This window comes from Cervus elaphus, chromosome 20 (assembly GCF_910594005.1).
Source record: "Cervus elaphus chromosome 20, mCerEla1.1, whole genome shotgun sequence".
Classification (NCBI taxonomy): Eukaryota; Metazoa; Chordata; class Mammalia; order Artiodactyla; family Cervidae; genus Cervus; species Cervus elaphus.
Window position 1 is genome coordinate 58,256,300 of NC_057834.1, and position 15,584 is coordinate 58,271,883.

The window sequence follows — 15,584 nt, forward strand, 5'->3', positions numbered from 1 at the left end:
TGTATGTATGTAGATATCCAGTTTTCCCAGCGTCAGTTCTTTTGTGTGTAGACATCCAGTTTTCCCAGCATCAGTTGTTAAGATTCCTTCCATATTGAGTGGTCTTGGCAACCTTGCTGAAAATTGTTTGACCATATATGAGTGTTTACTTCTGGGCTGTCTATGTATCATCATGCTTGTATGACACTGTTTTGATTACTGTAGCTCTGCAGTAAATTTTTAAATCTGGAAATGTGAGTCCTCCAATGTTGTTCTTCCTATTCAAGATAGTTTTGGCTATTTGGGTTTCCTTGAGATTCCATGTGCATTTTAGGATGGATTTTTTTTTTCTGTAAAAAAGCATCACTGAAATTTTGATAGGGATTGCACTTTATCTGTAGATCACACTCTGGGTGGTACTGACTTTTTAACAAAAAAAGTCTTACAGTCCAAGAACATGAGACTTATGTCATATTTAATTTCTATCAGAAATATTTTGTAGGTTTCACTGTATGAGTCTTCCACCTTCTTGGTTAATTCCTAACTATTCTCTTTGATACTACTTACAGTCTACTGTAAGTGGAACTGTTTTTTTAATTTCCCTTTTGGACTATTATTAGTTTATAGAAACGCAACTGATGGTGATGTTGATATTATATCTTAACTTTGTGACTTTCTAACTTTTTTTTCTTGGTGAAATCTTTGATTTTCTACATCTCCAGGGAATTTCATGGTGGTCCCGTGGTTGGGGCTGCACGCTTTTACTGCAGGATCATGGCTTCAGTCCCTAGTTGGGGGAACTAAAATCCCTCATGCCATGTGGTGCCGCCAAAGGAAAAGAAAAAGACCCTGTTATCTCTAAAACAGACAATTTTACTTCTTTACCAATTTGGATGCCTTCTGTTTCTTTTCCTTACCTAACTGGCTAAAACTTCTGGTACTGTGTTGAATATGAGTGGCAAAGTGGGCATCCATGTCTTGTTCCTGATCTTAAGAAGCTTTCAGTCTTTTTTCACTGAGTATGATGATCGCACATACTGAGCACTGATACGATGATAGCTGGGGTAAATGATTTCTATTATGTCATGGTAGTTTCCTGCTATTCCTAGTTTGTTTATCATGAAAATGTGTTGAATTTTATCAAATAATTTTTCTGCATCAATTGAGATGATTGTTTTTTCCTTCATTTCGTTATTGTGGTATATTACATTGGTTGATTTCCATATGTTGAACCATCTTTGGATTCTAGGAATAAACCCCATTAGGTTTTATGGCATATAATCCTTTTAACATGGTGCTGGATTCTGTTTGCTAGTATTTTGTTAATTTTTGCATCTATATTTGAAAAGGATATTGGTCTGTAGTTAAGACTGGCTTTGGTATCAGGGCAGTATTTGCCTCATAGAATGACACAGAAGTGTCCCCTTCTCTTCAATTTTTGGAATTGGTGTTGTTTAGACATTTGGTAGAATTTCCCCATGAAGCCAGCAAGTCCAGGGCTTTTCTTTTGTGTCAGGAGGTTTTTTTTTTTTTTCCTCCTTCCTCTCTGTTTCGGTACATGGCACTGAATTTACTGAAATTTACTGAATTTATTGAAATTTACTCAGTTATTCAAGCCAAAAAGGTAGGAATCATCCTGAATTCTCTTTCTCATACCCTCCATCTAGTTTATTAACGGATCTTGCCAACCGATCATACTTTCAAAAATATGTCCCTATTCTGACCACTTACACTATGTCCACCACACTAGTCCAAGTCACCAATATTTTTTGCCTTATTACCACATTAGTTTCCTTCTGACATCTTTGCCATCACATTCTTTCAGCAGTTGTTAGGATGATCCCCCAGAATCCTCTAACGTCTTTCCATCACATTTGGAATACAAGACCTCATCATGGCCTACAAGAGTCTATATGATCTAGGCTCTGACTGCTTCTCCATCCTCATCCTATAAGCTCTCCTCTACCCTTTACTCTATACCAGTCACACTGGCCATTCCTTAAACATGCTGACTCTGCATGGAATGCTCTTTCAGTGAATATTCACATGGCAGACTGCTTTACCTTATTCAGCTCTCTGTTCCAGTGTCTACCATAGCTCAGAGGGAGTCATCAGCGACACCCCACCTCACAGCCAAAAGGAACTCAAAATAAGAAGCTATCACAAGGGAATGTCTCCCTGAATAATCAACTGATTGCCTCACTAATATAAAATGAGCTTTTCCCAAGTTAGAATCATAACACTACAAAAGTTCTGAACAACATCTGAGCTATATACAGAATGGCAAAAATATGCAGACATACCTGACATTTGACAAGGATGTCAAAGAAGTCTTCATCAGGCTCTTTGTTGTCATTAGTCATCAGATGGCCAAGTACTGACTGACTATTGTTTTGTGTCAGACGAAGCCCGGGCAGATTACTGAAACTGGCCCTCTGGTCATCTAGACGGCGGCTCTGTGAGCTGGCAAGAAGGTCTAAAAACTCATCTGTGTTGGGGGACACCACAGAAACCGGTGGTGCTATGGATAGAGGGGAATAAAATCCAAAAATACCAGTCATTTAAGCATATTATACACATATAATTTATTTCTGCCTTGTTCAGTCCCGGCACCCTCCCTGCCCCCTTGCTTTAGCTCTGTTGCTGAGGGTCACTGATAGGCTGGGGCCAGACTAGATGGGTGGTGAAGGGAGAATCAATTTCAGAGTACTTCATATGGTTATTCGGATTTAACTGTATTTCCCTTTACCTAATAGCACCTAATATGTAACTTTATAAGATATGGGGCTAGATTTTGGAGGTAAATAGCTTTTCTTACATAATCTCAGCCCAGGATGAATGGGACAGTATTTTTGTTTCATGCTTTGGTTAGGACATTTAGCTAACTGTAAGTGCTGCTGGCAAGTCTTGAGCTTCAGGAGAGGAAGTCTTTTGGTAGCTGAAATAGAAAATTTTTTGTAGCCAACCTGTTTTAATCTTTCTATGGCTCAGGCAAGCCTTAGCTTCAGCCATAGCCACAGATTCCTCTTCAGTCTGTCTGAGCTTTTCTTTTTGAAACCACATATGAAGCATTCATATTTTACATGTAATCATAAGGTATGAATACCTAAAATTTTTTCCTCATTATTGTTAAGTTAGATTTTCTTTTCCCCAACCCCTAGGAAACTCAGGAGGCAATATAATATAGTTATTAGAAAGTGCACCGCACTAGATAGAAATACAGATAAACTCAGGGGCACTGAAACAAAACCTTGTTTAAAACTGTACAAATTCCAGCATTTCAGATATACTTCAATTCAGGCTCCGTGATTGTACCTCCGACGATAAGAATTAAATTCTCAGAAATAACTACAAGAATATCAAAGAGAACTACTCAAACTGCAGGAGAGGCACAGATAACTTACTTTTTAGTATCCTTTTGGGGGGAGTGGAAGAAGCTGCCACAGCAGCTGATTTAGAGTTCTTCTCTTGTAAGCAGCACCTCTGATCATCCATCCGATTGCTTTGAAATCGGCTTAGTAAGTCAAAGAACCCTTCATCTCCAATAGATTCTGCACTGATTTTCTAAAATATTGAGAGAGAAAAATTTCACTAGTCCAGCATTATCGTTAGATCATCAGTGAAACAATATCATCTACCTCAAATGCAAAGGATGAAGATTTAGAGTAAAAAGCTGACATTTTCTTTGTGTAAGATGGCACCACTTGGTAATAGTTATTTCAGTCCAACTAACAAAAAGCATTTCTAGTTATTTTACTTTTTGATCCTTGTATTTCTAAAGCTAAATAAATTACCTCAGACTTAGGGGAACTGTTACAGATACTGAATGAATTACCCAAATATCAGTGATATGAACATGTGCCCCACCAGGCTCAAGTTCAGCTCTTAGATTTTACAACAGAATTTAAATAAACTAAGAACTGATAAACTAAGAAAGACTAAGAAAGCGTGTATGTTTTCTTGATATAGTGACTTCTAAGGTCTTTAACTGTAAAGATTTGAAGATCCTGAAAAAATATAAACTTCAAATGAATACTTGAGAAAGAGGGATACCTGTTATACTTTATTTGGAAAGATTCAAAACTAAAATGACTAATGTTTAATAAAGACAATTTTTTCACAATGATAGTCTTTATTGAAGTACATGTATACAAAATGTTATGAGCCCTAGGAGAAGGGTGCAATTAATTATTAGGTGAAATAGCAGAAGCTTACATGATATTTGAGTTCCTGAGCATAAGCATTTGCAGGGTAGAGATGTTTCATACTGATTAATATGCAATTCCAAAGATTTGCAGTGTACAGGGGATAATGAACTGAAGGGCAAGCAGGGGTAGTGAAGAAGGGGAGAAGAGGAGGTCAAGACAAAGGCCTCTGTATGACAGGCTTACAAGCTAATTAAGGCTTATCCTATGTGAAATGAGAGAAACATGATAATAGTCAATTTTAAGTAGTTTTGTACAGAAATCAAGCTGGCCCTGCCTGGTTTGGAGAGGTTAATAATGCAGGGAGGGGGATCAGTGCAGGTACCTATTCCAGAAGTATGGGCAAGATAAAGTAGTACATTAAGAACTAATACACAGTAGCAGAGATTTCTTAGGGATTAACTGGATGTGGTCAGGGAAGGAAGAGGAGTCTAAAATGATGCCTGCGTTCCCAGCCTGGGTGACAGTGTACATACAGAGCATTCCTCTTACTGAAGTAAGGAAAACAAGAGGGCTTCAGGTATGGGAATGATAAGTATGTGTATAAGCTACAGTCAAATGCATTAATCACTAACAAAAGGAGCATGAAGCCTCTTAATTCATAATTCTGCACACTGAAAGACAACAAGGCTCCAAAAATACAGACAGCTTCAGTTAGGCTGATGTGCTTGGTTAGACCTCAAACCTTGAGCAAAGAGACTGCCTTCCAGTTCTGCTCTGGACGTACAAAAATATTCCTGGGCCATTTTTATATACCCCATAATGTTTCCTTTTGTTAGTCACACATACGTAAGAAACATGTGAAAAACTGATAGAATCCGGGCAAACAACACGACAGGGTGCAGGTATAAATAAAATGCTGACAACAAGATCAATAGAAATCTGTTAAATAAAAGACTACCACAGTTTTTTCAAAGGTTCTCACTGCTTGAAAAATGGGCTTGGTAATTTGAAGTAGCTTCTTTCTAATTTATCTCATCTTTTTTATCAGAGTGTAGGGTAGCTTAGAGATACCAGTAATCCCATGGTATTTTTCAATTTTTAAATATTTTGTTATATTTAATAATATGATTCCTATGCTCACTTTTAAGCAAAATTGTTTTTAACTCTATTAGAATTTTAGTAATAGAAATAAATAAAAGTTGATGCATGCAGACAGTTCTCACTTTAGATTAGTATTTAAAAATTCTTGAACATCTGAATTTAATTTGTTCTGACTTCTAAACTGAATGGAGGACATTTTAGTTTCTAGCTTTGAAAAATACAGAAATATAATCTAATGATTTTAGATCACTGGCTTTGGAGTCAGATACTCATGTGCAATAAACAAGAGAATCTACAAAAAAAAAGAAAAATACAGGAAAAATAGGAAAATACAGAAGACTACTTTGAGTATTTTATATTGACTATCTAATAATAAATTATAAAAATCCAGTATGACTATAAGAAACTCAAAACACAATACTCTAAAACTTATTTTAAGCATACCCTTTGAGAATTCGGAATTCGGTGATCAATGGAATTACTAGCGTCTTGAAGAACTTTAGTGGAGGAATTAGTTTTGTATTTTTTCCCCTTCAGTCTGTTGACAAAAAGGAGCTTTGCAGAAGGTTTGGCAATAAGAGGTTTTTGTTTAGCAAGAATTTCACTGTTCCAGTTTTGTACCTACAGAATTATAAATGGAAAACAGGACATCAAAAAAAAATCAGTAACTGGGGGTGGGATGAGTTAATAAATTCCTTTTTGACAACATATTTCACTGTTTCCAAAAGCTTGGACTAAATGTATGCTATGAATTTCTTACTATCAAAATATTAAAGTGGGGGTTTTTAGAAATCTTAAGAATAAGAAAAAGTTTGCCAAAAGTCATAAAATTTAGATGGTCAGAGAAGCTGAAGTTTTATTCTCAATGTGAGTTACCTGAAAATTAATTACAACTGGAAAGTTTGAATATATCTAGAATTTTTAACCTTAAAAATTGACATCTAAAACTTACGAAGCAGTAGTAATTTTTTGTTGATAAAACTACTGAACTCTTTGACTTTATTATGAGGTAAAAAAAAAAATCACAACTAGAGATAAAGCTTTATCATCATTTGTCTATTGGAAAATTACAGGGTTGAATCTGATCAGCTTCTCATGGAATTACTGTTAGTACCACTTACAGACACACCAAATTAATTTTGCTGCTTATTACTAGGTTCCTACCTATTAGAAGAAGGAAGATCTAAACTGACTTAAAAGTTTTTTGTGTCTACTTTTTTTTAAATACTCTATATAGAGATTTGAGAACCACACTAACAATATAAGAGGTAAATATTTGGAGAAAATCACGAAGCCCTTCAAAAGTTAACCAGAAGTTAAAAAAAAGTTTGTAATTAAAAAAATGTATTGGAAATTAGTTCAAATCAGATGTTGTTCTCATGATGACTACTTACACAAAAAATGTCAATATTCAAAAATCATATGCCTGTTATAATAATAGAGCAGAATAATAATGACACAAAGATGTTGATATAGTACTATGTATTATAAAATAGTATCTGTTAATATTCATATAAAATGCAAGATGAACAAATACAAAAATATTAATTTTCCTTACTTTTGGGAGGTGTGATTATTGATAATTTTAATTTCCTCATTGGAAGTTTCCCAAGTTGTTATAATAGATATATCTTATAAAAAGTGTTTTAAGAAATATCAATATACCATAAACAAATAAGAGCAAACCATAGCAATGTAAAATTAAGATAAATGGAGGTGGACGAAAGCAGCCTAGGTTTATTCTTCAGTAACCATTTTCCCAATTATAAAGTCCCTTCTCTGTTACTTTAAAAAAAAAAAAAAATCCTAGAGAAGATGCATCTTGAATAAAGAGTTATTGCTTTGTTTAAAAAAGCTTTTCAAAAGTGCAGCCAGAAAAACTAGCTTGATCATAAGTATCATTAATCTTGCCAATAATGTTGCTGCTATTTAGTTGAAAAAGCTAAGCTTCTTAATCCTTTTTTTAATTTTCCTGATCTTTTAATTAAAGAAAAACAAAATAATGCATGTACATGGTAAAATATTCAAACACTTCAAAACAGTATATAAAGTAAGCATTTTTTATAACCCAGATAGCAATTTTCCCAGAGGTAATCACTGTTATCAAATATCTTACAAACCCTTCTAGAAACATGCAATTACAAAGGATATATATGCATAAAAGTTCTCGTGAACAGATGGCACCATACTGTACACATTGTTTGGGCACTGTACTTGATTCTTTTCAGAGGAAAATGTTCAAGTGATACCCATGTGACAGGGCTTAAATTATTTAATTTAAATTAAAAGTTGCTAAAATATTTTAACAGTTCAAGAAATTTAAAACAGAAAAACTGCCAACCTTTTCTGGTGTTAACTTCATAAGCTCCATGTTTTCCATACTGTGTCGGCGTCCAAATTTGGGGCGTGCACCTTTGGAAAAAAAAGTTAATTCAAATAAACTAGGGAGCCCTGAAGACTGCAAATTCAGCATCACTATGTTATTTAAATTTAAAGTCTGCTACACAAACCCATATGGAAGGAGGAAACATGTATAAACATATATTCTTTCAAGAATAATAAATTTTCCACACCAACTAAATGAATAGAATGTTTTGATATAAGGAAGTTAAGATTTTGGTTGCAAACGAACTTTGGTTACTAACATTACCCCTTAATTTAGAAAAGGCATTTCTTAATAACTGGTCTTATATGATACACACAGTCTCCTAAAACCCACCCAAACGGTAGAGTAGTTTTACAAGTAAACACATAAGGAAAGCATAGTGAAGTCGCTAAGTCGTGTCCAACTCTTTGCGACCCCATGGACTGTAGCCTACCAGGTTCTACCGTCCATGGGATTTTCCAGGCAAGGATACTGAAGTGGGTTGCCATTTCCTTCTCCAGAAGATCTTCCCGACCCAGGGATTGAACCCAGGTCTCCCGCATTGTAGGCAGATGCTTTACCGTCTAAGCCATCAGGGAAGTTTCAATTTTGAGGTAAGAATCAAAATAACATCCCCAATACACTTTTCTCAGTTATCTGTTTCCATTTTAAGATCTCCATTGACAACAGGTTTACTGCCAGTCAGGAAAAAAGTTAAATAAAAAGATCTTCAAATATCCTTTTCAAAAAGGTATCATTAAATATGGAAAGTTTTTATAGCCAAGAAATACATGATAATACCCAGTTTAAGAAAAAAACCATGACCAACACATTAACTCCCCCTTTTGTAACTCCCCCTATAACATCCCTCTTCCTCCATAATTTTTTATGTTTTCATTACACATGATACATCTCTAAGCAATGGAGCTTGTTATATAACATTATATAAAAGGTCTCATACTATGTATTCTCTAACTTGCTTCCTTTGAGCAATCTCATGTTTGTGAGACTCATCCAAGTTGGTACAAGTAGTTTAGTTTTTATGCAATTTATAGGACTAAGAAAGCATATACCATTTCTATTGGTGACAGATATTTAGGTTGCTTCCAATTATTTGTTGTAAGCAATATTACTATAGAAATTCTTGGAAATACTTCATGTACATGAGCAAGGCTTTGTTCTAGTTTGGATGTCAGACATGTGTAACTGGGAGTGGAGCTGCAGGATGATACGGCTGGTACATCTTCAACTCTACCAAAATGTTGCCTGGTTGCTCTTTTGAGTACAACTTCTATTCCCATCAACACTGCATAAGGACTTCTATTACCTATATTTGTTTCAAACTGGTATCAGGCCTTTTAATTTTCATCCACCAATGCTACCTCACTATGGTTTTCCCTGATTAAGTTAAAGTCGCTCAGTTGTGTTTGACTCTTTGTGACCTCATGGATAGTCCATGCAATTCTCCAGGCCAGAATACTGGAGTGGGTAGCCGTTCCCTTCTCCAGGGGATCTTCCCCAACCCAAGGATCAAACCCATGTCTCCCATATTGCAGGTGGATTCTTTATCAGCTGAGCCACCAGGGAAGCTTTCCCTGATTAAATGGGTTAAAAAGTGAAAATTGCTCAGTCATGTCCAACTTTTTGCAAACCCATGGACTATACAGTCCATGGAATTCTCCAGGCCAGAATACTGGAGTGGTAGCCTTTCCCTTCTCCTGGGGATCCTCCCAACCCAGGGATTGAATCCAGGTCTCCCACATTGTAGGCGGATTCTTTACCAGTTGAGCCACAAGGGAAGCCCAAGAATACTGGAGCGGGTAGCCTAGCCCTTCTCCAGGGGATCTTCCTGACCCAGTCGAACCAGGGTCTCCTTCATTGCAGGCGGATTCTTTCCCAACTAAGCTATCAGGGAAGCCCACCTCATATATTTATGGGCTATTTGTATTTCTTCTGTTCATCACTTTTGCCTATCTTTTAGTTAGGTTATCTGTCTTAATTCATAGGAGTTCTTATACATTGAGGATACAAATCCTTTTTAATCATTTGTGTTGCAAATGTCCTCTCAGTTTGTGGTTTCTCTTTATGGTTTCTTTTAATGAAGGAAGTTCTTAATTTCAAGGTCAGTCTTCTTAATGGTTTTGTTTTTGTGTTTTGAGAAATCCTTCCCCACTCTGATATCATAAAGATATTCTTCTTTACTTTCAGAGATAGCATACCGATTGAACAGACCAATCACTCATTGTGATATGACCCTGAGCAATTACCTCTGTGTCATTCTGTTTTTCTCATTTGTAAAGAACAATGATACCTACCTTATATATCACTGTGTGATGATAAATGCATCATCACTTGTAAAGGGGTCAGTCAATGCCTGGTACGCAGTAAGCATTTAGCAAGTGTTAGATGGCTGATCATAATTACTACTTTAAATCTGTCTTTCATATTTAAATCTTTGGTCCATCAAGAATTTTTATGTGATACTAATTTCCATATATGCAAGGATTAAAAATATAGAGGCTGTATATCCTATTTGAGCTATTTGTCTCTATGACAATAACACTGTCTTAATTAGCTTTATAATCTTTATATCTGTACAGAAAGCACTTCTCATTTCTTATTTTTCATCAGGAATGTTTTGGCTCTGAGTTCTTAGCCCATTTTTCTTTCATGTAAATTCATGAACAACCTCGAGTTCCATGAAAAAACTGTCATGATTTTCTTGGCAGCACAATGAATATATATCAATTTGGGAAGAACTGACATCTTTTATAATATTTAGTTTTTTGACAGGAGCAATTCCTGACAGAAATGTGTTTAAGTTTCCATTTATGCTGGATTTTCTCATTTCTCCTTTCAGTTTAGTTCGTTTTGCTTTTGTACATTGAAGTTTTGTTACTAGGCTTACCAGGTATCATACATACACATATAAGGCTTTTTTCTCCCTGATGAATTGAATTGTTAACCATTGTGAAGTGACTGTCTTCATTTCTAACAAGATGTTTTGCCTTAAAAGTACATTTTATCTGTTATTAATACAGCTATACCAGCTTTCTCTTCATTAGTTTTTCCATGGTACCTTTTTTTTTTTTTCCAATCCTTTTACTGTCAGACTTACATATTTAGTTGGATTTTGCTCTTTTACCAATTGGATACCCCTGTCCTTTAAATGGAACATTTACATTTAATAGAATTACTGACATATTTGGATATTTGAGCTATTTTCTTCTTTATTGTGTTTACTAATATATAATATTAATTGATTTCCTGATATTCAGTCCACTTGAATTCCTGTTTATTTTAAATACATTGTTTTGCTAATATTTTGTTTAGAATTTTCCATCTATGTTCATGAGTAAAGATTTGCTGTAATTTTCCTTTCTTATATATATTGTTCTTGTCTAGTTTGGATATCAAGGTTATACTCTTTTCAGAAAGACTAATAAAGTGTTCTAATTTTCCAATTACCTATATAATTTTACAGAAGGTTGGAATCAATTTTCTTAAATGTTTGGGAGATCACACTGTAAAATCCCCTTGGCCAAGTATTTTCTGTGGAAGGATTTTAAATAACCAAAATTTAAATGACGAAATTTTAAATTACCAAAATGGACCAAATTTCTTTATGGTTTTAGGCATTAGTGATGTCATCCATTCACATTACATTCTACCATTAGATTTTTCTAGATTCAATTTTGGTAAGCTTTTTCTTTCTTTTTTTAAGAAATTGTCCATTTCTTCTAGGTTTTCAAATAAAATTATTCAGGATAATCTCTTTATAATGTCTGCTGCATCTACATTATGTCCCTTCTTTCTCTTTTTTTTTCCCCTCAAATAATCTTGCTGTAGAGTTGTTAGTCTTTAACTAAATTTTGGGTTTTTAAAAATTCTCTTGGGCTTCCCTGGTGGCTCAGTGGTAAAGAATCCACCTGCCAAAGCAGGAGACGCGGGTTCCATCCCTGGTCCAGGAAGATCCCGTGTACGGCAGAGCGACTAAGCCCACGTGCCACTGTCGAGCCTGTGCTCCAGCGCCCGGGACGTGCAGCTGCTGACCCACTTGCCGCAGCTACTGAAGCCCGAGTGCCCGAGAATGAACACGCCACAACTAGATAAGCCGCCACAATGAGAAGCCCGCACACCACAACTAGAAAGTAGCCCCACTTGCCACAACTGGAGACTAGCCCGCTCGGCAGTGCAGACTTAGCACAGCAAAACAGAAAACAAAAAACTCTCTATTGAATCTTTGTTTTAATATCATTAATTTCTATTATTTCTTGCCTTCTATTTCTTTTGAGGGTTTTTTTTAAAATTTTTTACTTAAAAGCTGAATATTCAGCTCACTGAATCTTTTTCCTTTTTAAACATGATACAATGTAAGTTTTGCTCCAATGTAAGTTATGTATCATATAAATTAAAATTTAGGACTCTAAATTATTTTCTAATTTTATGTTAAGATTTCTTCTTAAACCCATAAGGTTTAAGTGTGTTTTTAAGTTTTCAAATGAATATGTGTTATATATTATCTTCTTGTTAATTTCTAACTTAACTGCACCATGCTCAGGGCATGAAATCTATGTGTTTCTTTTAAATTTGTTGGTTCAGCATGGTGGTTAAATTTTTGGAAGTGTTTCATGAATGCTTTCAAAAGAATGTGAATTATCAATATTGTGAAAATGACTATGCTACCAAATGCAATCTATAGATTCAGTGCAATCCCTATCAAATTACCAATGGCATTTTTCACAGAACTAGAACAAAAATTTTACAATTTGTATGGAAACACAAAAGACCCTGAATAGCCAAAGCAGTCTTGAGGAAGAAGAATGGAGCTGGAGTAATCAACCTCCCTGACTTCAGACTATACCACAAAGCTACAGTCATCAAGAGAGTATGGTACTGGTACAAAGACAGAAATATAGATGTGGAACAAGATAGAAAGCCCGAGACACACCCACACACCTTATCTTTGACAAAGGAAGCAAGAATATACAATGAGGAAAAGATAGTCTCTTCAATAAGTGGTGCTGGGAACACTGGACAGCTACATGTAAAATAATGAAATGAGACACTTCTAACACCATGCACAAAGAAAAACTCAAAGTGGTTTAAAGACCTAAATGTAAGACCAGAAACTATAAAACCCTTAGAGGAAAACATAGGCAGAACACTGTAGGACATAAATCACAGCAAGATTCTCTGACTCGCCTCCTTGAATAATGGAAATAAAAGCAAAAATAAACAAGTGAGACCTAATTAAACTTAACAGCTTTTGCACAGCAAAGGAAACTACAGACAAGGTGAAAAGACAGCCCTCAGAATGGGAGAAAATAATAGCAGATCAAACAACTGACAAAGGATTAATTTCCAAATATACAAGCAGCTCACGCAACTCAATACCAGAAAAAGAAACAACCCAGTCAAAAAGTGGGCAAAAAACCTAAACAGACATTTAGGTGGTTTAATCGCTAAGTCATGTCTGACCCTTGAGACTCCATGGATTGTAGCCCAATAGGCTCCTATGTCCATGGGATTTCCCAAGCAAGAATACTGGAGTGGGTTACCATTTCCTTCTCCAGGGGATGGAACCTGGGTCTCCAGCATTGCAGGTGGATTCTTTACCATCTGAGCCACCAGGGAAGCCTTCAGCCACTAGCCATATGTGGCTTTTAAAACTTTAAATAGTATTTAAAAATTCACTTCTTTTTGCACTAGCCACATTTCATTTCAAGTGCTCAACAGCCACATATGGCTAGAGGCTATTCTAGTGGACAGCACAGATAGAGAACATTTTAATCTTCACAGAAAATTCCATTAGCATGGATCTAGAGTGTAGGATAAGAGGGAAAAGGGTAGCATTAGGAAGGAAGGAAGAATATGGATAGGCAGAAAACAGAAAAGGAGAGAGGGAAGAGAAAAGGTCAGCAACCAAACCCCAGGCACTACAAGATGTCAAGGATGGAAACATGAGAAAGAGAGTAGAGTTATGAAGATGCGTGGTCAAGTGAGGTGGAGGCAAACCAGAAAGAAGTTAATCCTGGAGGCCAAATGAATGAAGTATTTGAAGAGGCAATCATCAGCTGTAGGAAATACTGCTGAGAAGTCAAATAAGCTGACATCTAAAACTGACCATTCTATTTGGTAAAATGGAGGCCTCTGGTACCTTGAGAAGGTCTTAGTGTCATGATGGGGCCAAAGTCAGAGTCCAGTGACTGAGTCAGAGTCCAGTGGGTTGAAGACAGAATGGGAGGAGAACACAACAAGGAACAGTGATATTATTTTCAAGTTTTGTTATAGAGGGGAACAAAGGAATAGATCTATAGCTGGAGGGATCCATGAGGACATGTGATCATTTGTTAAAATATGAGAGCTATTACAGCTTAACTTACTTGAAAATTAAACACAGGAAAACCTTTTAGTCCATTACTCAATTACAAAGTACACAGTCGAGTTTACCACACTGTTCATACTTCAGTATCATTTTTCTTCTAAATGTTCTTTCAAAGTCTTAAGCAAGTAACTAGCCACTAACTTTTTCTTTTCCTTCTTGCTTTTCTTTGTATGGGTAGAGGAGGGATATTGCAAAGATAAAAGCTAGATTTTTCACTGACTTTCAAGTTCAAAACATGTCTGTGTCAGTAATTTTTTTCAGACTGAGAATTTTTTAAGGCTAAGCTTAATGGAACTCACATAAAATTACATATGAATGGTACTCAAAACTGTGATTATAATCTTGTTAATTTTATTTTTTTAATCAAAAGGGTTTTTTTCCACTTAGAAACACAGACATTATAGCATATTTTTTTCTGTGACAACATCAAAACCAAATCAGCATCTAAAGAAAATTTCTAGGCTTTCTGAACTAAAAAAAAAAATCCTAGGAGATTTTCCCTTAAAAACGAAATGAGGGAAAAAAACCTGAACAAGTTAAATATGAAAGACATTTGAAATTTAAAGGGTTAGCTATTAAAATTTTTAAATTTTTGTTTCTTCACGTTTATAAATTTTTGAACCAGCTTACAGATACAGAATTTAAATGTATTTTTATAAAAAAAAACTATACCTTCATCATATTCATGAAAAAAGCTATAAAGTAGGGTCTATTGATAAATTAATGGGGCAGTGGTAAAGCAAAAAGGTATAAAAAGTTCCTATGTTATATATCTTTCTGGATATGGTAAACTTGAGATAAGTAATTTAATATAAATCTTGAGGATAAAGAAATTGGGTTTTGAAGACCTAACACTTACCATGCAAACTGTTATCAATTTCAATATTTTCCGACACCATTGAATTGTTTGTGCTGTAGCTCAGACCAAGGGCCATTTGAAGGTCTGAGAGATTCAGTCTTGCTGTAAGCTCACCACTTCTATCTCCAACCTACAACCACAAGCATTTATTTATACATTTAGAGTAGTATTTAAAGTAAAGAATGGTGAAGATTAGTTGAAAATATTGTGAACCTAAAACTGGAAGAAAATATGGAGAAAAGAAAATAGTTATTTTAGAATTATAATACTATGAATGAAATGGTTTTTTCCATTAATACTATTTTAAAGAAGAAAGAAAAGGAAAGTTTCTAAACTATGGCAGTAAGACTGATGAATATATTCTATCAACTCTTCTCTAAATATTAGACAGATCTTAATCTCTGTGATCAATTAAATAATAATGTAGGTTATTCTGTGACATGTTAACTTGACATCACATGAATAAAATTTCCTTATAATATTGTATTTCCATACTGTAGTAACAGTATTAAACCAGCACTAGACATTATACTAGGCACTTTTATATACTTTATCTCTAATCCTTATAACAATTTGCAAAGCAGTTATTATTCCCATTTTACAGATGAAAGAAATGATGCTCAGAAAAGGTTTCCAAGCTCAAACAGCCAGCAAGTGGCAGAATTGTAACAGGAACCAGTCCTTGATTCTAAAAGTCATCTTCTTCCTTTCATACCATGTTACTCTTCCACATAGAGATGGGGG

The 15,584-nt window shown here is 35.2% G+C and overlaps 1 protein-coding gene across 3 annotated transcripts in view; it reads right to left on the reverse strand.

Moving 5' to 3' along the window:
- The window catches only part of GPSM2 (G protein signaling modulator 2), a 51,150-nt gene that overhangs the window by 3,087 nt on the left and 32,479 nt on the right, over positions 1-15,584 (reverse strand). For all 3 annotated transcript variants that reach the window (XM_043875606.1, XM_043875604.1, XM_043875605.1), the window contains 5 exons: positions 14,841-14,970; positions 7,570-7,640; positions 5,673-5,849; positions 3,384-3,543; positions 2,283-2,500 (listed from right to left, as the gene is read on the reverse strand). In XM_043875606.1, coding sequence (XP_043731541.1) covers positions 2,283-2,500; positions 3,384-3,543; positions 5,673-5,849; positions 7,570-7,640; positions 14,841-14,970 — 756 coding nt within the window. The remainder of the gene's footprint in view (positions 1-2,282; positions 2,501-3,383; positions 3,544-5,672; positions 5,850-7,569; positions 7,641-14,840; positions 14,971-15,584) is intronic.